The sequence below is a fragment of the Cyprinus carpio genome, chromosome A12 (assembly GCF_018340385.1).
Source record: "Cyprinus carpio isolate SPL01 chromosome A12, ASM1834038v1, whole genome shotgun sequence".
In the NCBI taxonomy this organism is placed as follows: Eukaryota; Metazoa; Chordata; class Actinopteri; order Cypriniformes; family Cyprinidae; genus Cyprinus; species Cyprinus carpio.
In genome coordinates, this window is record NC_056583.1 from 4,538,219 (window position 1) to 4,563,847 (window position 25,629).

The 25,629-nt window shown below is 37.9% G+C and overlaps 1 protein-coding gene across 1 annotated transcript in view; it reads left to right on the top strand.

Annotated features, from left to right (window-relative positions):
- Window positions 1-25,629, top strand: part of LOC109088223 (cGMP-dependent protein kinase 1) — a 171,492-nt gene that overhangs the window by 139,680 nt on the left and 6,183 nt on the right. The window contains exons 7-9 of the mRNA XM_042767208.1: window positions 2,872-2,937; window positions 7,740-7,814; window positions 25,102-25,198. Coding sequence (XP_042623142.1) covers window positions 2,872-2,937; window positions 7,740-7,814; window positions 25,102-25,198 — 238 coding nt within the window. The remainder of the gene's footprint in view (window positions 1-2,871; window positions 2,938-7,739; window positions 7,815-25,101; window positions 25,199-25,629) is intronic.

Below are 25,629 nucleotides of genomic sequence, written 5' to 3' on the forward strand. Positions count from 1 at the left end.
TCTGAGAAGAGTCGAACATCATCTGCTCACCATTGTGCCGTAGTTTAATTATTGCTGGATAGATGAGAAACGGCTGCAGACCCATTGCTGTCATCCTCCTAAGGACTGGGTTGAGGTTACTTCTTCTGGCAGACATGGCTGGACTGAAGTCAGGAAAAACAGCGTGACATTATCCTGCGTATGCCTGCTGTGCACCCTTCAGGATCGCCGATCTGTCTTGCCATCTCAGCACATGAAAGATAAGAGTGCACGGCCACTCAGAGTTACTTTTTCTTCTGTCATAGACGCGATGCCCCCGCTCAAATTCAGTATCGCAACCTTTCAATGCAGGGATCCATTTGGAAAGATTAGCTCTGAGAAAGCCGGCTGCATCAGAGCCTTCCGCCCCCTCTGGCAACCCCACCAGTCGTACGTTATTTCTCCTGCTCCTATCCTTCATGTTTATCATTTTATCGGTAAGTTGTTCTAACTGCTTTCTTAGGTTCGTGACTGTTCTCCTATCCTCACGTGCAGCTGCTTGAACGAAATCGACCTGGTCACGTGTCTGTTTGGCGGCAATGTCTAGCTTTTCAACTACTGCTTTTAGCTCTTTTACAGAATTGTTGGTCGCTTCTATGTACATATGTAGGTCACACAATACCGGGGTCAATTCAGAGTCTATCGCATCTCTTACTGTCGAGGCCACAACCGAATCCAAAGTACTTTGCTGGCTCTTTAAGTGCTAGCTTGATACCGATAGCAATGGCTCTGTCAAGATCCTCTTTATTGATGGTGGAATCTTTGAATTTTTTCTTTATTGGCAATTGCTCAATCACTCTTTTCCGATTGTCCTTGACCATTGAAGTACTCATGATGAAATAGACAGAGAGTGGTTCGAAATTTACTATCAGGATTGTAGAATATTTGACAGAGTGAGCAGAGCGAAGGACCGAGCGTGCATCGCCATCGAAGTGTCACATTAACTGATTACACATTATTTTTTGAGCTACTGTTCAATTTGGTCTGTTAGCCCAAATTCACAAAAAGCTGACTTGTACAGTCGTGGCCAAAAGTTTTGAGAATTACATAAATATTGGAAATTGGAAAAGTTGCTGCTTAAGTTTTTATAATAGCAATTTGCATATACTCCAGAATGTTATGAAGAGTGATCAGATGAATTGCATAGTCCTTATTTGCCATGACAATTAACTTAATCCCCAAAAAAACCTTTCCACTGCATTTCATTGCTATCATTAAAGGACCTGCTGAGATCATTTCAGTAATCATCTTGTTAACTCAGGTGAGAATGTTGACGAGCACAAGGCTGGAGATCATTATGTCAGGCTGATTGGGTTAGAATGGCAGACTTGACATGTTAAAAGGAGGGTGATGCTTGAAATCATTGTTCTTTCCATTGTTAACCATGGTGACCTGCAAAGAAACGCGTGCAGCCATCATTGCGTTGCATAAAAATGGCTTCACAGGCAAGGATATTGTGGCTACTAAGATTGCACCTAAATCAACAATTTATAGGTTCATCAAGAACTTCAAGGAAAGAGGTTCAATTCTTGTAAAGAAGGCTTCAGGGCGTCCAAGAAAGTCCAGCAAGCGCCAGGACCGTCTCCTAAAGAGGATTCAGCTGCGGGATCGGAGTGCCACCAGTGCAGAGCTTGCTCAGGAATGGCAGCAGGCAGGTGTGAGCGCATCTGCACGCACAGTGAGGTGAAGACTTTTGGAAGATGGCCTGGTGTCAAGAAGGGCAGCAAAGAAGCCACTTCTCTCCAAAAAAACATCAGGGACAGATTGATCTTCTGCAGAAAGTATAGTGAATGGACTGCTGAGGACTGGGGCAAAGTCATGTTCTCCGATGAAGCCCCTTTCCGATTGTTTGGGGCATCTGGAAAAAGGCTTGTCCGGAGAAGAAAAGGTGAGCGCTACCATCAGTCCTGTGTCATGCCAACAGTAAAGCATCCTGACACCATTCATGTGTGGGGGTTGCTTCTCATCCAAGGGAGTGGGCTCACTCACAATTCTGCCCAAAAACACAGCCATGAATAAAGAATGGTACCAAAACACCCTCCAACAGCAACTTCTTCTAACAACCCAACAACAGTTTGGTGAAGAACAATGCATTTTCCAGCACGATGGAGCACCGTGCCATAAGGCAAAAGTGATAACTAAGTGGCTCGGGGACCAGAATGTTGAAATTTTGGGTCCATGGGCCTGGAAACTCCCCAGATCTTAATCCCATTGAGAACTTGTGGTCAATCCTCAAGAGGCGGGTGGACAAACAAAAAACCCACTAATTCTGACAAACTCCAAGAAGTTATTATGAAAGATTGGGTTGCTATCAGTCAGGATTTGGCCCAGAAGTTGATTGAGAGTATGCCCAGTCGAATTGCAGAGGTCCTGAAAAAGAAGGGCCAACACTGCAAATACTGACTCTTTGCATAAATGTCATGTAATTGTCGATAAAAGCCTTTGAAACGTATGAAGTGCTTTGTAATTATATTTCAGTACATCACAGAAACAACTGAAACAAAGATCTAAAAGCAGTTTAGCAGCAAACTTTTTGAAAACTAATATTTATGTAATTCTCAAAACTTTTGGCCACGACTGTATGATTTCAGTAATGCTAAAGTGTTCACATGACATTATAAAAATACAAAGTTATTTAATTAATGGCAGTATAAAATTTTATATCTCAGTAAATATATGTCACAAAATAGTAATTTTTGTTGGAAATTCAACTAAAATATCTATATGTTGAATATCCATCTCATATAAATGTGTATGTGTTTGTGTGTGTGTGTATTGATTAATTAATCAAAAATTAATACATTTTAGATTTTGGCTGTGTATGATTGACATGTATTCTTTGTGTCTCCACAGAGAAGACATCAGGACGGCTAATGTCATTGCTGCTGAAGCTGTCACCTGCCTCGTCATCGACAGAGAGTGAGTTGTGTGTCTCTGTGTGTGTGTGTACTGATGCTGTGAAATTTGATTAGTCTTTCATCTTTTCCACTGTGTGCTCACTAGATTGCTGCCTCTAATTTCTAATGACCTCATATAACTTTTACTGTGGCAAGTTCATGCTAGTTTACGCCAGTTAACTTCAGGGAGCCAAATCTTCTCGTTTGCCATCCTTAGACAACAGTCTGTCTGGAAGCAAACTATGTCCTCATTTGAGTGGCACGGCATGTGAAAAACCAGTAGGAGCACAATGCCTTGCTGCACAGCGGGACTCGCAGACCTCCTCTCATCTCTGTAGACATCGTACTCCAGAGACTTTGATATTACTTCGGTCTGAGGAATAGATATAATAAGCAACCCCTCATGCAAACTGACTTTTACTCTCACTGCAGGAATTCGCCCATTATCTCAGTCCTGTCATCAGTCAGGGGTTTATGGTAATGCTCAATAAAAGACTCTTGTTGTTGTTATATTGTATGCTAGCTGACCTGTGATCAGTGGGGATTTTAACCACTGATTCATGCAGCTGATTTCCTGCAGAAATAGAACGCAACAGTAATGCTTACTATTACTATTGTTTGGAATGATTTCCGTTGGTGGAAAGAAATATACAAGCTACTGTAAATGGATAAATTTGGCAAACAGTTACTCAATGTTATGGTCATTTTTTTTCTGGATCTAACAATTTATTTAAAGGGGACCCATTATTCCAAGATGTAAAATAAGTCTCTGTCCCCAAAGTGTGTATTTGAAGTTTTAACTCAAAATACCTTACAGATAATTTTATAGCTTGTTAAAATTACCACTTTTAGGGTATGAGCCAATACGCGCCATTTTCGTGTCTTTCCCTTTAAATGCAAATGAGCTGGTGCTCCGGGGAAGAGGGCAGAGCTTCAAGAGCTCAAGCTCCGGCAATACTGGTGCTAGTCTTTGCAAATAAACACTCCACTATTAGTACAAGCCTGTTATCCTTACAGAAAAGTGAAAGTCGAAAGTGAAAGTCATGACATTTGCTAAGTATGGTAACCCATACTCGGAATTGGTGCCCTGCATTTAACCCATCCAAGTGCACACACACATCAGTGAGAAGTGAACACTCAAGGGCACTTGCTCAAGGGCACTTCAGCCATGGGTATTGAGGGTGGAAGAGAGCGCTGTTCATTCATCCCCCCACAACTCCTGCCAGCACCGAGACTCGAACCGGCGACCTTCGAGTCTCTAACCATTAGGCCACAGCTGCCCCACACACACTCGGTTTAAAAGATTGTACTATGCATAAAAAAATGCACTTTATGAATTGCACAGACGAGAGCACGGCGCAATAAAAAATAACTCATGGTGTCACCACATGCTATTACAAACTTTGTAAGCCCCACTTGTGATTATGAGCTCAGCTAATTCCAGCGGTCGACTTATATTGCTTTCATATGCAATTTTAACTCCCACTTTCCTATTTACGATCATTCTGGTAGCACGTGAAGGCAGCATCAGTGAAAACAGACAGACAATGGTAGCTTTAGCAACATTAGCCTTACATAGTGCCAAGAAGCTCTTTCAGAAAGGCCATTTGGAAAAATAACGTGTAATACTTACTTCCTCTGGAGGTGTAGCTGAATCACGAACAGCTGGCACTGCTCCAACCTTCAGGAGCAACTTTTGTGCAAAACCTGCTTTATACTGACCCTCATTCACAAAGCAATCCAGTGTAAAATGATTTGCGCAGACATAAACAAATTTCGGTAGAGTTGAGGGAGCATTTTCTTCAAATACAAAATTAATCCACCTCGTCTTCAGTGGCTCAGATTTCAGGAGTAAATGGAGAGAGCTATATGGATTCATACATCCAGCTACAGAACACCTAAAGCACTTAGGAGACATTCTCGTCAGTGCAGCAATGGCGGTTGGCAGACTGTGTACAACTCACTGTGAACTCCTTCAGGCCGGTTCTATTTTAAAAAGGCAGTGTCTGTCAACTTTCATGGGCGGGGCCTGTGGCTAATGTGACATCACATTAGCAGCAATGCTGAAAACAGGTCGTTGGGAGACACTGCTTATTATTTATGGGTATTAAAAAAGGAGTGGGTGGATTTTTATCATTATAGGGTGGTAGTGTACACATACTGCCAACACACATTTATGTCCAAACAACATGTGAAAGTGAATTTTGCATAATAGGTCCCCTTTAAAACACATAAGAAAAATTAATGTTTTTAATTTCTTAATTAAAATGATTTATATACTAAATGATTTATATAAAAAAATAAATAAATAAAATATATAAATAAATACAATTTATATTACAAAATATATACTTAAAAGCTTGAAAATAACTATGATGTGAACACGTATGTGTATGTGACATTTAATATATAAGGAAAATGTTTTATTTATTATAGGCCTACTTGATGGTTGCACCATATGATATTTTCTGAGTCTTTATATAGCTTTTGTTTAATTATAAAGTCTATTTAAAAACAAAAAAGCAAAGCTAATTAAATACAATAAATAAATGTAAAGATTTTGCTGAAAATATTTTGTTTTTTAAAGCCGTATGAAATCGACATTAATTTTAATATTATATTTTAAAACTAGATGTATGATAGTGTTTTTCCGAAAAATATGTGCCTCTCTTATTTGTCATGGCCCTATTGACTTGTTGTGTATTAAAGCATTATTTTTGCAGTTGTTTTGTTCTGCTAGTGAAGCAGAAATTACAGAACCGAGTGACCTTTTAAATAGTGTATTTCTCAGCAAAGTAGTATTTTAATGGCAGAAATCTAAGTACATGAGAGTGACTTTGGGTTCATACCCCAGAACATTTCTGCTACTAATTCTGGGGCTTCACTTGGGACTGTGCTAAGAATACATTGTGAAATGGGTCAGAAGTGCAGTGATATAAAGTCATTCACACTTTAAATGTCCATCAAATCTTTATTATGGCTCGGGTTACCGCTGTCCTGCCTGACCTCAGCTGCCAAGACTCAAAAGACTGTATAAATCACGATAACATCCAACAAAACGATGCCATTAGGATTTAAAGCTTTCAATTAATCCTACAATTTAGCTCTTAGCCATAAAAATGATTGTTCCCCTTTTAGTTTCAATGTTTCATCAGAGTTCTAATAAAAATATGTGATAATGTGAGAATTCTCTGGTGGATGAGTCACATCCCGAAGCGCAGCAGCTGAAATAATGAACACTATTACTTGTTCCCTCTCATGTCTAAATCTCTTATCCTGTAGCAACATAGGTGATAAAATATTTCTCTGATTTAATAAGAGGATAGGGAAAAAAATAAATGCACTTTTTATGTATTGTGCTAAGGGATGACATTTAACCACTGGCAAAGTGTAACATGACATTCGATGTTGAAGATTTTAAGGCAAGAAATCCTAAATTTTGTGTCAATATGAAATTAAAAGTTACCCTAATTACTTTCTTAATGCATTCAAACTGGACTCTGGAGTGAATACAACAGCCAATTGGTATTTGAAACATGAGAAAATGTAAATAGGTTAGGATAAATGATCAGTTTAACTTTATTGTTGATTTATCACATCAGGCCTGATTAGGACACTGCAGTTTCAAAGCAACTCAACTATTAATATGCTAATGGTGGATGAATACTTTGTTTGGTGACAGAGATGGAGACATGAATAAGTGTCAGACTTAAATCACACTTAAGCTGTGATTTGAAAATCTGAGGTCCGACCTGACACCCTAGCGGGTTCGGGTACAAAAGTTCAACGGGTGCCTCGAACACGGGTCGGGTTCGGTATTAATTGCCTCAGGTAAATTAAAAATAAATGTGCTTTTTCTAAGTGGACCAGATAAGACCCGATCCGTGTTGGTGTTGAGTGCATTTTTGAGAAATGCATGTAGAAAAGGAACATACGTTTGTAACCTCGCACACAGAAATCCATCTTACAGATATGAGATCAATCAGGAAATGCCACTCATTTCGTTACGGTGTGTGTTCACACTGGGCAGGGCTTTTCTTTTTTGTGGAATCCCTTCGCCGGAGATGAGGTAAATAGCATTGCAGAGCAGGCAACACTAGCGAATCCATGATTTATTAGGCTATCTATTTACTTTTTATCGAGCTATAAGGTTTATTTTTCCAATACACTGGTCACAATTGAAAGCCAAACTCAGAAATAACATGTATAAATCAGGCAGGCAATAATTTAAAGTAATAATAAATTAAATAAATGTTAAATAAATTAAAATAAGGGAGAAGTGGCCAAATCAGCCAGCAGGACACCAGGATTTCTCTTTACTGACTGCGGGGCTGCAGGCTGTGCACGTCAATGGGAAACACCTTTTCCCTCATTTTTATGAGTCACATTAAAACATAGATATATCATCATTATTTATTTGTGCTACTTTTGAAATGCCTTTCATGTAGACATTTTATTATTTAACCCTCCCTTGTCCCAGAGTTCTGCAAGCCAAATCCTTGTCTTATTCTAGAAGCAGAGCAAACTGTTCAATGTGTGAGCTCAGATATATTCTGCCTTATAAACAGATGGGAGAGAGAAAGCCACAGATGTATTTCCTTCAAATGAAGTATAATGGGATAAAAAACATTTGGGATGCACTGTGCTGTGATTGACTCTGCTCTGCTCGGCGTGTAGTCAAATAGTTTGTTCCTAAATGACAATCATCTGTTTATGGCATTATTCAATACAAATGTTTCCTAAAATGACATATTTTATTTTATTTTGGGTGGTGGGGGGGTATTTATAAATAGCACGGATTAATTTTTCTGTTCTTATTTGCAGGTCCTTCAAACACTTGATTGGAGGTCTGGACGACGTCTCTAACAAAGGCTATGATGATGCTGGTGCCAAAGCGAAGTAAGTCTGATACTCAACACTTTCTGATCGTGTTATCAGACTATATGGAGTTCTGTACATTAAATTATAATTCAATATGATTCAATCAAGTATAGTGCATTCAGAAAGTATTCCGTTTTTCACATTTTATGTTGCAGACTTCTGGTAAAATACTTTCTTCTTCTTCTACTTCTTATTATTACTATTGAAAACTCAGTGTACACTCCATACCCAAAATTTATTAAAAAGAAAAAACTGAAACATCGTACTGACATAAGTACCATGCTATTGCGCTTGAAACTTAGCATAGATTCATCCCATTCCTCTGGATTGTCTTTGAGATTTTTCTACACTTTTACTGGAGTGTGCTTTTTGCTTTGTCAATATATGGTATGGAGTGTGAGTGTGTGCTGAAACAACAGAATATGAAAAAAGGGGTCTGAATGCTTTCTGAATGCACTTTCAAGTAAAACAAAAAAAATGGATCTCTCCCATAATGAATGACTTCGACAATGTGGTGTATGATTAAGGTCCACATGGCAGAAATTAATTGGTCTGTTTTTCATTTGATTTGCATGTCTGGCTGTGGTCTAACCTCCTTGTGGCTATAATTTTTTCAGCTGGACAGGTTTTCAAGAATGAGCAACCCAATATGACCAACTGCATTATAGTTTTCAACATCTATCTATCTATCTATCTATCTATCTATCTATCTATCTATCTATCTGTCTGTCTGTCTGTCTGTCTGTCTGTCTGTCTGTCTGTCTGTCTGTCTGTCTGTCTGTCTGTCTGTCTGTGTGTCTGTCTGTCTGTCTGTCTGTCTGTCTATCCTTAATGCTGAGCCTAATGCTTTGTAACATTCAAACTTTGTAAACTTCAGCCAAAGCTTTGATTATGACAAGCCGTTTTAACATTTAATCTATAAACCGTTACTAGTAACTATTAAATAGACACTAGTAATAAATTCATTAGATACTGGTACTTTTTATTAGATACTAGTACTTATTTGTTAGATACTAGTACCTATTAAATAGATACTAGTACTTATTCATTAGATACTAGTACTTATTGCAATAGTGACTAGTAACAACTTTATCATTTTGCCATTGACTTATATGGGGATCTGTCATTGAGATATCAGCTATTCAGTTTTGACTAGTATGCATTCAAAGGGACCCAGGGTTATCCAAATAACCCTGCATGTGTGTCCACCCCCGCAACCTACCCCCATTACCCACTCCCCACTGGGAAATAGTTTTTTTGGGTTAAACCCCGCTATTGGAACTAGTACTAGTATCTAATGAACAAGTACTAGTACTTAGTGGAAAAGATACTAGTATCTAAAAAATAAGTACTAGTAGCATGAAAATAGATACTAGTACAGGTTAAATGTTCAAATGGCTTGCCATACTTTGTTAGGTCCAGTCTTAACAGTCTTAAGTCCTAACAAACTTTCCATACATAGTTTGGCTGAAAGAAAATTTCCATTTCAATACCGATTTTGCTTTATGAGGTATTGATATTATCAAAAAGCCTGGAGTGTACACACACAGTGAGTGATCTAAGAGCGCCCTCATGTGGCAATAACTAGATGTATAATGTCCAGTGGTAAACATATTGTAGGCTATTTAGAATCACCTGACAGTTATAGAATTCAATTTGATTTCAATTATATTATTGTTTTTAAGTTACTGTGGACTATAAACACTGCTTAATAGAGTATATATCGGACCATTATTAATTAGTATTGTATTTCTGATGTGTGTACCCACTACATCCTTTGTCTTTGAAAAACCATTTACAGTGAACTGAACTGAACAATATAATTATATGCCAGTAACTTGCTTGATATGAGGGGGTGGTTTCAATATGCATAAAATTAAATTGCTGCATGTTGTTGAGCTCAAGCTGTAAATAGAGCCTTGATGTGTGTTTAATGAAGAGAGTGTCTGTTAAAAGCCCAGACAGTGGATGAGTTGAGATTGAAGTGCTGCATTATCAGACAAAAATTAGCCTGTAGCTGTAGTCAGTCTGTTTTTCTTTTCTTTTCTTTTCTTTTTCTTTTTTCTTCTCTAGTATACAAGATAAATTCCAAGAAGTTTGTAGTGCTCATATTTTGGAACAGACAAATAGTGGTGCTTCTAATTAAGTGATAAAAAGCAGTTGCAATCTGTTTTAAATACAGCAGATATACAGTACACATATATTATTTTATCCAATGTAAAATTTAAACATATAAATGTGGCTGCATGATAATTGCAATATAGCTTAATGGGGTTATGAAATCAAAAGGCTGCTGTTTAATTAAATATCTGTATATTCTGATGCTTTATGTTTCAAAGTGAAACACAGCACAGTGTTCATATACAACTCAAGTTCTTGTTTCACGGAAAAATAAAAATCTCCAGAAAACTCCATCTCTGCATGCGCTATGAGTTTAACGTGAATTTGAGAGTGTACACTAGGTTTATTATTTATTTATTTACTTTTATTTTCCAAATTTTTGTGGACAGAGGTTTACAGCATTTCACCAGAATTCATAAATATTAGTATTGGAACTTGTACTGTTAAAATTATAATTATTATCAAATATTTATTTTTATTACACAGTAAATTTATTTATTTTTTTGTAATTTTGACGTTTGACACAGTATCACAACTAAACAGAGGTCTGAGTCCACTTAACAGTCCAGCTGTCAACATAAAACACACACACACACACACAAATGTTTTTTTTTTTTTTGTTACATGACCATTCATGTACTTCAAGTAAATATTTGACGTCTATGGGGTTTGACCAGAGATGGGTAGTAATGAAGTACATTTACACCATTATATTTACTAGAGAAAAGTTTTAAAAAATGTGTACTTTTAAGATTAGATTTAAAGGTGGTTACTTCTACATTAACTCGAGTAAATTTCTAATGAAAAAAACTCTGTGTGTGTTTGTATATTTTCCAAAACTTTTCTCTAGTAAATATAACACACACACACAGTATATATATACTGTACACCCACATACTATATATATATAATCCGAAAGTACAGAGTTGAACAGTACAGTATGATTTTTGGATACTGGACCCACTTGGGTTCGACTGGCAAAAAAGTTTGGGAATCTCTGTACTAAATCATTTAAATGGTTTGTGGCTGTGACATAAACTAAAGGCTATGGGTGTCAGTGTTGTGGACTTGATTTTCCTTGTTTTACCCCAGTCTTAGTTCCTGTTGTCCTTATTTGGTTATGCTTCCTGCTCCTGTCATCAGTGCCATTAGTTCCAGGTGTTCCCCATTTAGTTAATAAGATTCCAGTTGTGTTCCATCAGTGTCTGTCTTTAAATAGTGTTCTCTGTTCCCAGTTCACATTCTTCAAAATATCAAAATAAGACATCATTTTCATTTTTCTTTGAACTATTCTTTAAAGGTGAACATGAACTGCTGTAGACTGTCAAAACAGAAATCCATGTACTGGAGTTGGTCGTGTTCATATGTAGGTCTCTAAGTGGCCTAACTGAATGAACAGTTCCTGCCTGGCAGGATAAAGCCATGTTTGCTCAATCCATATACTGCTGTTGGCCCAACACAGCTGGAAGTGTGACTCATCATGCAGATCACCTGCTTCTGGTCCAATCACAGTGTTTCTTTGCTCATGAGTGTCACACAGCCCAGCGGCATAGTGTTAGAGATGGGACCCAGGTGTGTTTCTCGAAACACTGGCATTAGACCACGCTCTGATGTTGAAATCCAAGCCAGCAGTCAGCATGAAGGAAGGATGGCATAGTGCAGCACCTGCAGTGACACCAGCATCTCTAACTGTCATAACTATCCACAAACATAACCGCTGTTCTTCAGTGGTCACGTCCGCTGATGCACATGCACTGTATGGTGGTCTTGTTGCTATGGCGGCTGGTCAGCGTGTGTATTCAGCACCTCTTCTCATTAGAGCACTGTTCTCATTAGAGCATTTGGCGTGTGGAGGAGCTTGAGTGCTGAATACACTGCAAGATCTGAAGTTGTGTTAATGAAATGCACTCTGCTCACAATAGCAAGTGTCTAAACAACCTCTATCACCCAAGAGAATTACGTTACATTCATTAGTTACTAGGATACTGGCCTTTGGCCTAATGTGTGTGTGTGTGTGTGTGTGTGTGTGTGTGTGTGTGTTTAATATATGCAGATAAGTTCTCTTTTTGTCATACATGGTACATTATTATTATTATTATTATTGTAATTTGCGGTACTTGCAATTGAGTAATATTATTTAAATAATAATAACAATAATAATAATTATTATAATTATTATGTACAATATTATCATTATTATTATTATTATTATTAGTGTTATTATTTACAGTACTTATATTTGTTTAACATATATATTATAATTATGTACAATACTTATAATTTACCACATTTATATTTGTTTAACATTGCTAATAATTATAATTTGTAATTATAATTTAATATGTTATTATTAGCATTAATATTGAAAATTGTTATAATTATTATGTACAATACTTATTTACAGTACTTATATTTGTTTAACATTGTAAATAAATATATTTGTAATAATCATCATTTAATTATCATTTGTAGGGTCATAATAATAATAATAATATTAATAATAATGTATTCCATTCCACTAATATTTAAATAATATTTTACAATATTACTGTCAAGCCCGTGGACTGTCTGTGCGTGTCTTCCTCCCCATGTGCTCCCCGTGACCCAGTTTCTCCCTTGTGTGATTGTATGATTTGGTTCAGGTGTGTCTCGTTTATTACCCCTCGTTAAGTCTTGCATTATAGTGTTGTCCATTCCTTTGTTCCTTGGTTTGGTGTCGTCTATACTATGTGCTCTTTGTGTGTTCCTGCCTGCCCTGTTTTACCCGTATTTGGATGATTAACGCCAGTTCCACGCCAGACCCAGAGCCCAGCCCACCATCACCCCCGCTGCGTGGAGCCAACGTCTGAGCCCAACACAGACGTAGAGCCAAAGGCCTCCGTGACTGAAGAGCCATCGCTGAAAAGATCGACAGAGCTGAGGATCGCCCTGGAGCCAGAGCCTCACGTGATGTCTGACCAGGTGCGAGTGCCGGCAAAGAAGCCCTCCATGGAGGATTCCACAGTGGAGTGCGATAGCACTGAAGAAAGCGCCGCCCACTGCACCACCACTTGGGGGTGAGCTGCTGTTGGACTCAGGGGACTTAATAGACTGGGAGGCAGATATATATGGGGACATACCCATTCTCCTCCCAAGTTCCTCAAACTTTCCAGTCTGCCCTCAACTGTCTGCCAACCCTGTCGTTCCCCTGTCTGACGTGTTCCCAGTGCTGTGAGTCGCGATTTGGTGAATGTGGGCAGTGTACAAAAGCCCAGAGGCTCACAAATGCCCACCCACCCTCTTGCTCCTGCCTTCTCCGCCGCTGTCATCTGGCAGCCCCTCTGCTCACCCTCAGCCCACCATCTGTGCAGTGCGAGCACGACGGGCCTGCCAGTCTCCATCGTCGGCGTGGCTGGAGAATCCCTTGCCTCCGCCCCTCTGGCTCTGTCAGACTCTTCCTTCCCTTCGGCTCCTCCTCGGTCCTCTGTCGCTCCGTGTCCACTACGCCCTTTCAGATCCCCGCCTCCGCCTCGGTCGCCTGAGCCATCTGCTCTATCTTGGCCCTCCGGATCCTCCCCGTCGCCCTGGCTCATCGGCTCTATGTCTCCGCCTCGGGCTCCTCCACCATGGCTCCTCCCTCTGTCGGCTCCACCGTGGGTCACCTTCATGGCTGTGGCCTGGGTCCCACCTGGCTCTGCATGCTCCAAGTCCGTCCTGTCTCCTCCCTGGCTCCTCCTTCCATCTGGTCTGCCCTGGACTCTGCTTGCCGTCCTCCTCCCAGGTGTCCGTCCTCCACCCGAACCTCCTCCTGAGTTCCGCTCCGTCCATGTCTTTGTTTTTCCTGCGGCGCAAGGACGTGCCATCCGGGAGGGGGGCGAACTGTCATGCCCACTGGACTGTCTGGGTGTGTTTTCCTCCCCATGTGCTCCCCGCGACCCAGTTTCTCCCTTGTGTGATTGTATGATTTGGTTCAGGTGTGTCTCGTTTATTACCCCTCATTAAGTCTTGTATTTAAAGTGTTGTCCGTTCTCTGTGCTCTGTGTGAGTTCCCGCCTGCCCTGTGTTACCCCTATTAAAGACTGTTATCGTGAATCTCCTGCTTCTCCGTGTCCTCCGCTCCTGCACAGCAGACCTTCCTGACAATTACAGTTTTTATGTATTGATGTGTTTTTGAACTATTCCAGTATTTAACTATTTAAACTGTTACTGACTTGGACTTGTGACAGAGGGCTACAGACTAGGATTTAAAAGCTCGGCACCACATCTGCCAAAAAGTTTGACATTCGGATCTGAGGTTACCCCAAAAGTTGCTTCACATTGCTTTGGCTGCACTGGCTGTGCTGAGCACACAGATAAGACAGATGTTATTTCACACTATGTTGTAGCAGAAAAATGAGGACACTGTGTTCTGTCCTCCGCAATAGGGCAGACACATTTCACATTGGCCTTATGCTGTCAATCAACAAATACTTAGGGATTACCTTTAATTCCATTTCTTGACTACACCACGAGCACACGTCATGCGTGTTGACTGTGTTTGGGCTGGACTTGCAGCAGACAGCTGTCTCCTGTCCCTCTTACTAGCAATTTGTTTTTCTTAGGAATCGTCTGACATAAACAGCCTATATGTAGAAGCACAGGAGACCCTGCGAAGTGTATCGCACAGCTGATTATGTGACACATATTACTGAATGGTGATTGGCTACTGACCAGAATGGGCCTCAGCAATAGTGAGGAGTGTTTTCATCAGATTTATTCAAGACCAAGAAAAGATTTATTCAAGAAAAGTAGCTATATTTTAAGTGTGATACAGATATTACAGTCAAGAAACATTAAAACAGGTTGATATCTCAGCCTGTTTTTTTTTTTTTTTTTTTTTTTGGTTTTAGAGGGGAACTTTTCATCTGGTCCAGTTTGGACCACTGCTAAGACCAGAAAATCTTGGTGAAGATCTTGGTTATGCTAAAACAACTTGGGGGGACTTTCACATAGAACACATTTTTGCATTCAACTGCACTGCTTTTCCATCTAAACATGCACTAGATGGACGTCTTTGATTGTTGTGCCTGCATCTCACACATGAGGGGGCATTTTTTAAAAGGTTTTGTCAAGTAAAAGGGAAACCTTTAAAGAAAGCATTTTTTTTTTTCATCCCACTGCTCTGTGTCTCATGTTTTTAACCACAAAAGTGCATTATGCATGAACAGCCCCTTAAAAAAAAAGTGATGAGTGGCTGAGTTTATGGAGTGACGTATGCAAAATTTTTGATGGTTTAGATTTTTTGGGTTGGCATAGTAAATAATGCTGTCTGTTTTCTCATATTGCTGATATGATTTAATATATTACTAATCGGGTATGTTTTTTTTTTTTCTTTATTAAACTTTGCACAAAACGATGTCGTTTTGTTTGCAATTTATGAAATTGTATTTGTTTTATGAACAACATTAGTTAAAAATATAATGCAGTTTCTTAAAAAGACAGTAATATCATTTTATTCCTTTGTATTAAAAGTTTAATGCTATGCTTGAATGCTGAGGAGATTTTAAAAAGCCTTTTTTAAATTGTTATAAGCCATAAACCTAGCCAACCAGCTATGAAATGAATCACAACATTACAAACTTGAAGCAAAATTTGAATTTGAAATTCCTTACTGCGCCCTCTTGTGGGCTCATGAGACAATCCAGTAGCATTTTTTCCCATAACTGAAATTATGTCTTTAAAAAATATATATGATTTGAGTATTAGTAATATTTACTAATCAGTGTAGTGCCATTTTGGCAATTCTGAGCAGTACGCAGGCGGCGTACAGCTCAGAATTGCCAAAATGGCACTACACTAATTTGGAGAGACACAGAGGAGAGGAATTGTTGAATAAAGTCGGTATTTTTGTTTTCTTCATGTACAAAAAGTATCCTCGTCACTTCATAATGTTTCGATTGAATCTCTCATGGCAGATGGACTATTCTGCCGATGCTTTTCATACTTTCATGGACCTTGACAGTGTTATTTATTTGGCAGTCAATGGGACAGTCTCAAGCCTACCGGTTTTCATCCAAAATGTCTTAAATTGTGTTCCGAACACGAACAAAGATTTTACTGGTTTGGAACGACATGGGGGTAAGTAAATAATGACAAAATTTTCATTTTGGGATGGAGTATCCCTTTAACTCAAGAAACAGTCTTGGCAGACGTTTATGTAAGGCGTTTATTTTTGCACCTGTCCTTTCACTCTCAAGTACAACCCATTTGACAGCTCAGTTACTCACATCCTCCAGAAGTTCAGTTGTATTCTGTATCACTGACTGTGAATTCCACATCCGTAAATATGTCAATACATGTGTTTGGCATGGTGTTTTCTGAGCACATAGTTTAACATGCCTTTACTTTAAGAACGTTGACTTCGAGATCTGGGACCTTGGGTTGTGAACAGAAGTTCCCATTTGTTTTCATCATAAATATTTCAGTCCTCAAAGTCCTTTGACCAAACAAACCAGCTCTAAAAGATAACAACTTAAATATTTGTGTTTACACACACACACACACTAAACTTTTTTTGTATAAATCTCCATACATTTTATTTTTTAAGTTATTGCAGTTCTTTCTCTCATTAAACTATGAAGGACACAGTCTTGTAACTTTTCAAAAAATACATTTATTTATTTAAATTTTTTTGTTGTTGCTTCAAATTCAAGTTTATAGCTTGTTGGCTAGGTTCATGGCTTAAAACGCTTTAACGAAGGCTTTTTATAATCTCAGTGAAAAAAAAAAAAAAAAAAAAAAAAAACTTCCTGAACTAGTGCTGCTGAAAATGTAGGTGTGCACTGATGCACTCTTTTATTTTAATCTATTCACTATTATAGCATCTTTTTTTTTTTAATTTCTGTAAAGTAACACTGACTTATGGATTCTACAGAATCTTATGCCATTACTTAACAACCTCAGAGTTCAAGGGAGGTTTATTACATTATATTTTATTTTTCATTATTAGTAAATTACACTATAGATAAAATGAATGGGATTTTTACTTTGCAAACCTGACTGCAAAGAAAATTGGCAATAATTAAATTGCCTCACATGGAGAATTATTAAAAAATTAATTATTATCTCTAATTAATTTAATAATTATACAAGCAGTCAGTCGTTTGAAAGGCTCATGTGTTATTACTGTCCCGCTGTAGTTTGGAGAGAGGCCATCAGTCCATCATAATGACAGTTGTTATCTGTGGCCTCAGAAGAGGGTGTTGAAGGAACAAAGCTGAGATTGGCGCAAGGTCAGTACCGCTGTTAGGATTCATGTGACTGAGACCTCGCACATAGATCTAAAAACAGCCAAAGAAACAAACCCCATGTAAGGCCATTATACCAATGATACATGACCCAACTGCTAATGGTTGTTGCATCAGGGTGCGAAGCTGATAAGCGAGGTCCGTGATTCTTTGGCTTTTTAGACTACGTTTACACGACAACGATGTAGTCAAAAACGGAAAAGATTTTCCCTTGCGTTTTTAAAAAGTTTCACTTACACACGACAACGTTTTCAAAATGATTCACATTTACACATATCCGTGAAAACAGCCAAAAACGCTGTATTACGTTTACCAGGCCAGTAGTTGGCGATGTCACCTTGTTAATAAACAGTACCTTTAGGGAAGTGACAATTATATGTCATATATGATGCGTCTCTTCTGTTGGCTGTAATATTGGTGAATTCCACACTTTGCTGAAGAAGTGTTAGCAAAATCTCTAGCAACAACAGTACCATATACTCCGCCATTGTTGTGTATGTTTGTTCACGCTTGCCTTTAAAATCGACATGTTTACATACCTAACACGTACTATGCACGCACATGACGTCATCGTTTTCAAAGATTCCCGTATTGGGTGTTTACACAGAAATGATAATGGTGGCATTTTCAAAAATTTGCACTTTGAAACCCGTTTTCAAAAATATGCGTTTTCAGTCCCGAAAACGCCATTCTCGTGTAAACATAAAGGCAAAACGCATAAAAAGTTTCCAGTTTTTGGCTGAAAACGTTGTCGTGTAAACAGCCCCTTACTTCTGGAGTCAAATTTTACCTTGTACATTATGAGGCAACCCATAATTACTATTGTTTATTGTACAAAAGTAACAAAAATGTAGTCACAATCAAACAGAGAATTGTATTAATATAAAGTGAACTGCACTGGACCAACAATTTGCAAAAGTTCAAGTGACTTTTTTGTTTGTTTGTTTTGTTTGTTTGTTTTGACAATACCATTCTGAATAATGTATCCAATTAATCAGAATTTTATAGAATTGTAGTTTTCTTTATTGTCAGTGTGTGACAAAATTACAATGAAATTCTGTATGGCTCAATCCAGTCAGCAACCTATGAAAACAGAATGAGAGCAACAAAAATGTATCATTTAAATCCAATAATATTTAAACAAAATAAAAATTAAGATAAAATCAAGATAGAAGTCAAGTTAAAAAACAAAACAAAACTGTGATTTACATGTTCATAAGTAGATAAAGTCAATAAATAAAATAAGGAGTGCTAAAAGAATACTGAAAGCAGTGTCTATGTGATTTGATGAATTTTATTTTAAGAATAATAAAATCAATGTTGAATACGAATACATCTGTCTTTATACAGTTGTGTCAGTTTAAATTTTAGTATCAAAGCCTAAAAAGATCTTATGTAAAAAATTGAGTGTTGTTTATAATGATGGTTTTACAGCGTGTCAGATTTCACACACGTGGAATGGTCACACTCATGCACTGGATTTAGCTCACTTCTGTCATGCTACTTGACAACCAGTAAATTATATTTCGTTAGTTGTTCTAGAAAGGTCTATGCTGGACATTTTACAAGGCCTTTGAATTGACGAATGATTTTTACATTGTTTAAAGTCACTGTGTGGTCAAATAGGTCATCTAAGACACGTGCAAACCTAAATGAGTAAAACATAATGTGACAAGAACCAAGTCAACAAAAGCTGACCTAGACTTAAAGAGGTCGTCAAGTGGATGTAATGCAGTCAAATGCTGCATTGTGTAAAACACCTGGGCAGGCTTCCTGCAGCACGCTGTTTTCTGTCATTTCATCCATCTTTTCTTTGTTGGGTATGAGGTCAAAGCCCAGCACCCAGCCATTCTTAGCTAACCACTGACCCTTGAGGAAACTGCCCACGGTCCGACTAGAGTTCGGACTTAGGGCTTATTTTCACAGCTGTAATAGCAGTAGTGGCTATGTTGAAAGGCTGCCACTTCTGCATGGAGGAATGTGACTGCTCTTCAGCTTTTTGCGAGACTGGAGGCCAGTCAAGGTATAGAACATTCCTTCCGAAAACTCTGGGCTTCATGCTAGATAGGCAGCATTTTAAAGAGATCGTTCTAAACCTGTAAAACTTTCTTACTTCTGCAAATCACAAAAGATTTCACAAACAGGCTATGTGTTTTGACCATACAGTGGAAATCAGAATATCTTCAAAATATCAAAATATTCAAAATATCTTCTTTTGCATTAAAATATCTTCATTTATATAGGTCTTGCCTCAAAGTAGACAGTTTTTAGTTTAAGTGCTGCCTTCTTTTGGCTAATTCTAAGACAGTATACCTAACATCCTTCAGAGAAACAATCCTATAATGCAATCTGTGAGAAAATCTGTGAGAAAATCTGTGGATAAAAGACTCCTCACAATGAAAGGTGGAGCTGATTTGTTTAGATGATGATTTTGAGCACTATTTGAGTTGATAAATATCAACTAAAATAGTACTCAATATATATATGAAATATATTAGCACTGTACATAATATAATATAATAGCACTGTAAGTACAATATGTAATTAAACAATTATGTAATGAAAAATAATTAAAAAATATATAGCATTTAAATAATAAAGAAACAATTTATTAAATTAATTTATATAATTTAAAAGTCTATGTAATATTTCATGTCTATGTAATTAATCAATTATTATTTTATTTAATTGTATTATCATTAGCTTAGCAAGATCTACAAACTCAATTAAAATCAGTTGCTTGACACACAAGTTTGACTTCTAAGACCTTTTGTTTCTTCTTTTGGATCACTTTTTTATTAAAATTATTTTTAATTAAATGTTTTATTTTATTTTATATTCTTATATGTGTGTGTGTATGTATATATATATATATATATATATATTGCCCATCAATTGACAGTTTATGTAAATAACAATTTCAAGCTTCAAAATGTATATAATGACATGTAAAATGAAGAGACATGATTGAGACATGATTGATAAATATATTTAGTACTGAAAAGTATCATGGAAATTATTTAATTAATTAATGCTTAAATAATTAAAACAATCTAAGTTTTAACAAATGCTAAATTGTTCAATTAATATATATAGTTAAAAATGGTACTTTATTTATTTATTGGCTCATTAAGGTACTGTCGTTTACATCCAGGGTTGCAAATGTAGTGCATACCAACTCAGTCAATCATTTTCATATAGGATGCTGCCCTAAGCAGAAGACAGCAAGGCTGCTCACTAGATTTGGAATCGAGCTTACATCAAAGGTAGTTTTTTGTTTGTTTGTTAGTTTGTGTGTTTGTTTTTCACTAATGGTTTTAAGATCCAAGTACTGTAAACTGGTTCTGGCTTTTTCAGATTGTCTTATCAAAGCCTCTCAAGCCAGTATATTGGACTTGTTTACTGTCCCATGAAGTACATATGGGTTTTCATAACACACTGTAACTCATGTTTTCAGCTAAGGCAGTGGAAAATCACTCTAGTCGACCATGTGATGTCAGTCATCAGTCGCTTTTCTCAGAGCTCACACCTAACATATCACGTGTCAACAGCTTATGTGAAATCCAGCCCACTTATGGAGCTCAAACACTCGAGGGGTTACGCTTGTAACCATAACAATGGAGAACACATTAGCTTGAAGACACCTGTGCAAAAATGGCTGATTCATAGAATAAAATCAGATTGTGTATGTAAAAAGTTAATCAAATTCAAGAACTAATTTGAGAAGTCCATTTATTTGGACGTAATGATGACAGAATTTTCATTCTGGAAGTGAACGACTCCTTTAATCCATATCTTCTGAAGAGATGTGATCACTTTAAAGGGGTCATATGATGTTGCTAAAAAGAACATTATTTTGTGTATTTGGTGTAATGAAATGTGTTTATGCAGTTTAAGGTTCAAAAAACACATTATTTTCCACATACTGTACATTATTGTTTCTCCTCTATGCCCTATCTTTCTGAATTGCGTCGATTTTTACAAAGTTCATCGTCCTGAAAAGCGAGGTGTGCTCTGATTGGCCAGCTATCCAGTGCGTTGTGATTGGCTGAATGCCTCAAGCGTGTGACGGAAATGTTACGACCCTTGCCATACTGTGATGCGTGTCCCGGTCAGAACACCAGCTAAAAAGACAAAAACGATAAAACCCATTACAAACGAGGCATTTGTTGCATCCAGTGGGGACATAATAACGGATTATAATGACGTTTACTGTTTTTACGTGTTGCATTGAATCTCACCACGTAAACATAACATCATGTCTGCATTTGTGATCAGACAAACGACAAGCACTACTCTACCTACACTGCTCAAAGCTCGCGTTTGAATCATCAGTGGCAAATCCTTTACATATGTAAACATACTTACAGACTGTGAGTCAGAAGCGCCGGCATTGTAGTTTTCTCTCCCAGGATCAGGAAACAGTCCTCCAATAAAATGTGCTGCACACATCTGAATATTTGGGTTCTGGAACAGTGTTGTAAATACAACTTAACCACTGATTTCTAGTTGTGTCCTCTTTTGGACGGCCAAACAAAGTATTTTCGCTTTCACAACGAAACAGCATCTCCATGACAGTGTGCGAGAATCAAAGGTAACGCCTTCTTTCTTTGCATGAACGTTTGGGCGGCATTATGCAAATCTTCCCACATCGTGATGTAGACATGTGGGGGCGTGTTTAATCGAGGTGTTTTAGGAGGGCGTGGACGAGTCTTAACTTTTATAAAGAATAGCTCTTTGGGTTTGAGACTTTAGTCTTTGCAACTTTACAGATCTTCTTTATGCACCAAGAGCTTGTAACACTCCAAAGAGAAAGGAAAACTTGAAATCGCATCATATGACCTTTAAATGATTAACAGATCTTAGGCTTTTATTCACATATTAACATTGGTGGACACGCACACATGGGGCACATAAAATATGGTAAACAGAATCTCAGAAGTGAATGTATGACTCATGAGTTACATTCTTGTGGGAATTTAAATTTTGGGTAAACTGTCCCTTTGCCTACAAAGCTGCTGATTGTACCAGTTACCTGTAGTAGATTGTGCCCCAGTAAACATGTTACATTTTGTCCAACATAATTTATTTTATCAAAGCAGAACTCTTAGTCCCAGAGTTGATTTGCAGTTCTTAGGGGCTTTCAAACTGGATACCTCTTGGCTGAAAGCATGCCATTTGAACCACCGGAATTCGCCAATTTTTAAAAAGCCATGTAAACAGACAGTTTACATGTATTTATTCCGTGACCTAACTCCACAAACATGGAAAACTGTGATAGATGGACCAAATGCAGAAGACTTGTGTCTTCTCTTTCCTCCATCTTCCAATTGCTAATGTTGTTGAATGCCGCATTTAAATGATGTCACTGTTGGCCAGCTTACATCACTTCAGAGTTCCCATTGGTGGTATGAATGCAACCATGAAAACGGCCCCAGGAGAACATTTAAATCTCAGGGGACCGCCCTGGTGTCTAGTTCCTATAACTACCTGGTGCGAAAGCCCCTTATGTCACTGGTAGTTCCCTTTTGTGCTGGGTTGGACCCTACTCTGAACTACCCCCCCCCCAAAAAAAAAAAAAAAAAGATGTTAAACTAAAATTGTTCCTAGTTCCTGGGGTGCAAACATTCCAAAAAGCGAATACTTATGCCAATATTTGTTGGAACTATGAAAGTGTTCCTTCAGTGTGAAAGCCCCTTATGTGGGGCTGGGAATCAAGAACTAGTTTAGGTTATTCCCAGAATACTGAAACTGGGAGCATTAGATGTGTTTTCTGATATAGAGTGGCCAATGTACCGGAATACTGTCTTCTGTCCAAATGACTGTCGACCTTGGCAGAAACAGCCATGTCACTATGTGGCGTGTTCTTCTTATGTGGACAACTGCATTGGTTGGAGTTCTCTCATTGCCTGGAGAGGTTGGAGAGGGCAGCTGTCCCCCTGCCTGGAGTCTTAGTTAAATGTGGAAACTTACTGCAGATACTTGCCCTTGTCCTTACAGGTCAAATAGCAGTGGTGGTCTTCCAGGGTTTTCCAGCTTCTAAAGTGACATTAGGGATTCTGTGATTGTACTGATACTTTGACCTCGAGACTTTCAGACATTTTTCTGTCTAGATTTGTTAATGGCAAATAGAAATACTCGGATATGTGGAAAACATGTTAAAAATTGATAGTTCATCCAAAAATAAAAATGTATTTACTAATTCTGAACCTGTGTACCTGCATGTACCTTTCTTCTGTGGAAAAAATAAAATAAATAAATATTAACAAAATCAAAATCAATGCAATCAAAGAATCAATCAAAAAACAAAACAAAAAAAAAAACACATGGGATCCTAATGGTTTAATTCTTTGGGGGGAAAGGAAAAATAAATAAAATTGGAATTAACTATCCCTGTGCCATGTATGTGTCATGTCAAACTCAATAAATCAATAATGGTCTTAATTCAAATGTGCAAAGTTATTAAAAAAGGAAATATTAATAAAACTCAGATGTTATTTGTCATGACTAGGTCTCCAGGCCACACTTGAGTTATACCAAAGCTTATATTATAAATTAAATTAATCAGTGTCAGGTTTTATAGTTGTTTAACATTTGACTGATAAATTGGTGGTTATAAATGAAACATATTTCTTTAGGTGAACAACATGCTTGTGACCCAAGTATGAATTGTTATAGCCAAGTCAAATCAAATGCATATGCTTTAAAATATGTAGCTGGTTTTTGACATTTTAAGGGGTAGCAAAAAAATTTTTCCCCATGCAGCTTCAGCTTCAGAAGTACTTGAGCAAAGTATAAAATCATAAAAACAATATAGTAATGATGTACAGTTACAAAGTAAGTTGCCTAAGTCCTGATTTATTCCATCTCATTTGATCTCCACAGCTGGCAGCATCAACATGGAAATCCTATCTTCCTATCTAGCTAAAGATACATTTCTTCCAGTCTTCCAGGTTCTTCCTGTCAGAAGGCCTAGATATCACACTTATTTCCAGGACGAGCTAATTTTGTTATTATAAGTGTTAATGGAAAGGTTTATTCTTTCAACTCTAAAGCATGCAAATGGGCTCTTAATAATGCAGCGCCAATGTCCTTCTCAAGTTAAATTTGAACTATAAAGAGAGATGGTGGTGTGAAGGTAGAGCAGTGAAACCTTTTCTGACTAGGAGAACCGTAAGCCAAGTTCACATGCTAAAAATAAACCTGGATCAGGCAAGGCAGTATTAGTAGAGACTCTCACACAGGGAGCACAGTCAAGCTCAGTTTAAGCACAGGGACTGAGACTTAGTCACAAGGACAGCACTAGTCTCACCAAGCGTACTGTCCCTCAGCATACACTCCTTCTGCTGCAAGGACAGAACCTCTTGCTTTGTGAGATTTTCAGTTAGGACCTTTGTTCGACTTTTAGGACTCTCTGCTGATGACTGTGGAAACTTTGGGTATTTCTGCATCTAAACTTTGTGTCCAGAAGAGCTTTCACAAACCGATATTGATGTGGAGAGACTTCACCAATCTGGATCGCTCTGTTCTTCGATCTGCGCTGCATCCCAAATATCAAAATGTAACCTGGAAATGGCACCTTAACTCCACAATTGAGCAAAGACTGTTGTTATTATTCTGCCATACGTGCTCTTGAGGCGAGGGCTGTACTGCATATTGCAAGCCAGATATTGCAAAATCGTCTTTGCAATATTGCTAGCCATTTTGAGAATTGTACATTTAATTGTTTCACAGTATTTGGTTTGGTCAAGCCACAAGGAGGTCAGAATGCGTGAGCTACTTCCTATCCCGGTAAAGGAGAGAAAAGAGAGGGAGCGAATAAACAGCCTTCCTGCCCCAATACCTGCTCCAACATTCCCTATTACATACTCTATCCAAACCTCTAAGAAGTTTCCTTTTTTCCACTTCAAAAAATGCAGATACGAGGCAGAGAATGCCTTCTTCTCCAACCTGAAACTGGTGGACTTCAACATCATCGACACCTTGGGAGTTGGAGGATTTGGAAGAGTTGAGCTGGTAGGATGAGTCACTTCTATATACATGCATTTCATGATATGTTTGCAAGTAAATTAATAAATAAAAACATTCAAATTCATCAGTTCTTTCTATAATTAATCACTAAAAGGTGATTGCAGTAAGACAGGTTTGTCCAGACTTGTTCCTGAAGGGCCACTGTCTTGCAGAGTTTAGCTCCAACCCTAATTAAACACACCTGCACCAGCTAATCAAGGTCTTAAAACTCACTAAAAATTTCCAACCAAGTGTGTTGGAGCTGGTTGGAGCTAAGCTCCACAGGATGTTGGCCCTCCAGGAGCAGGATTGGACACCGCTGCAGTAAAAGAACAGTGGATGCATATGGAGTTGTTGCTTTATAGTATTCTGGTGTTATGCAATACCTCAATACAAAAACTTATGTCAACCAATGATAAGAATACATTTTACCAATC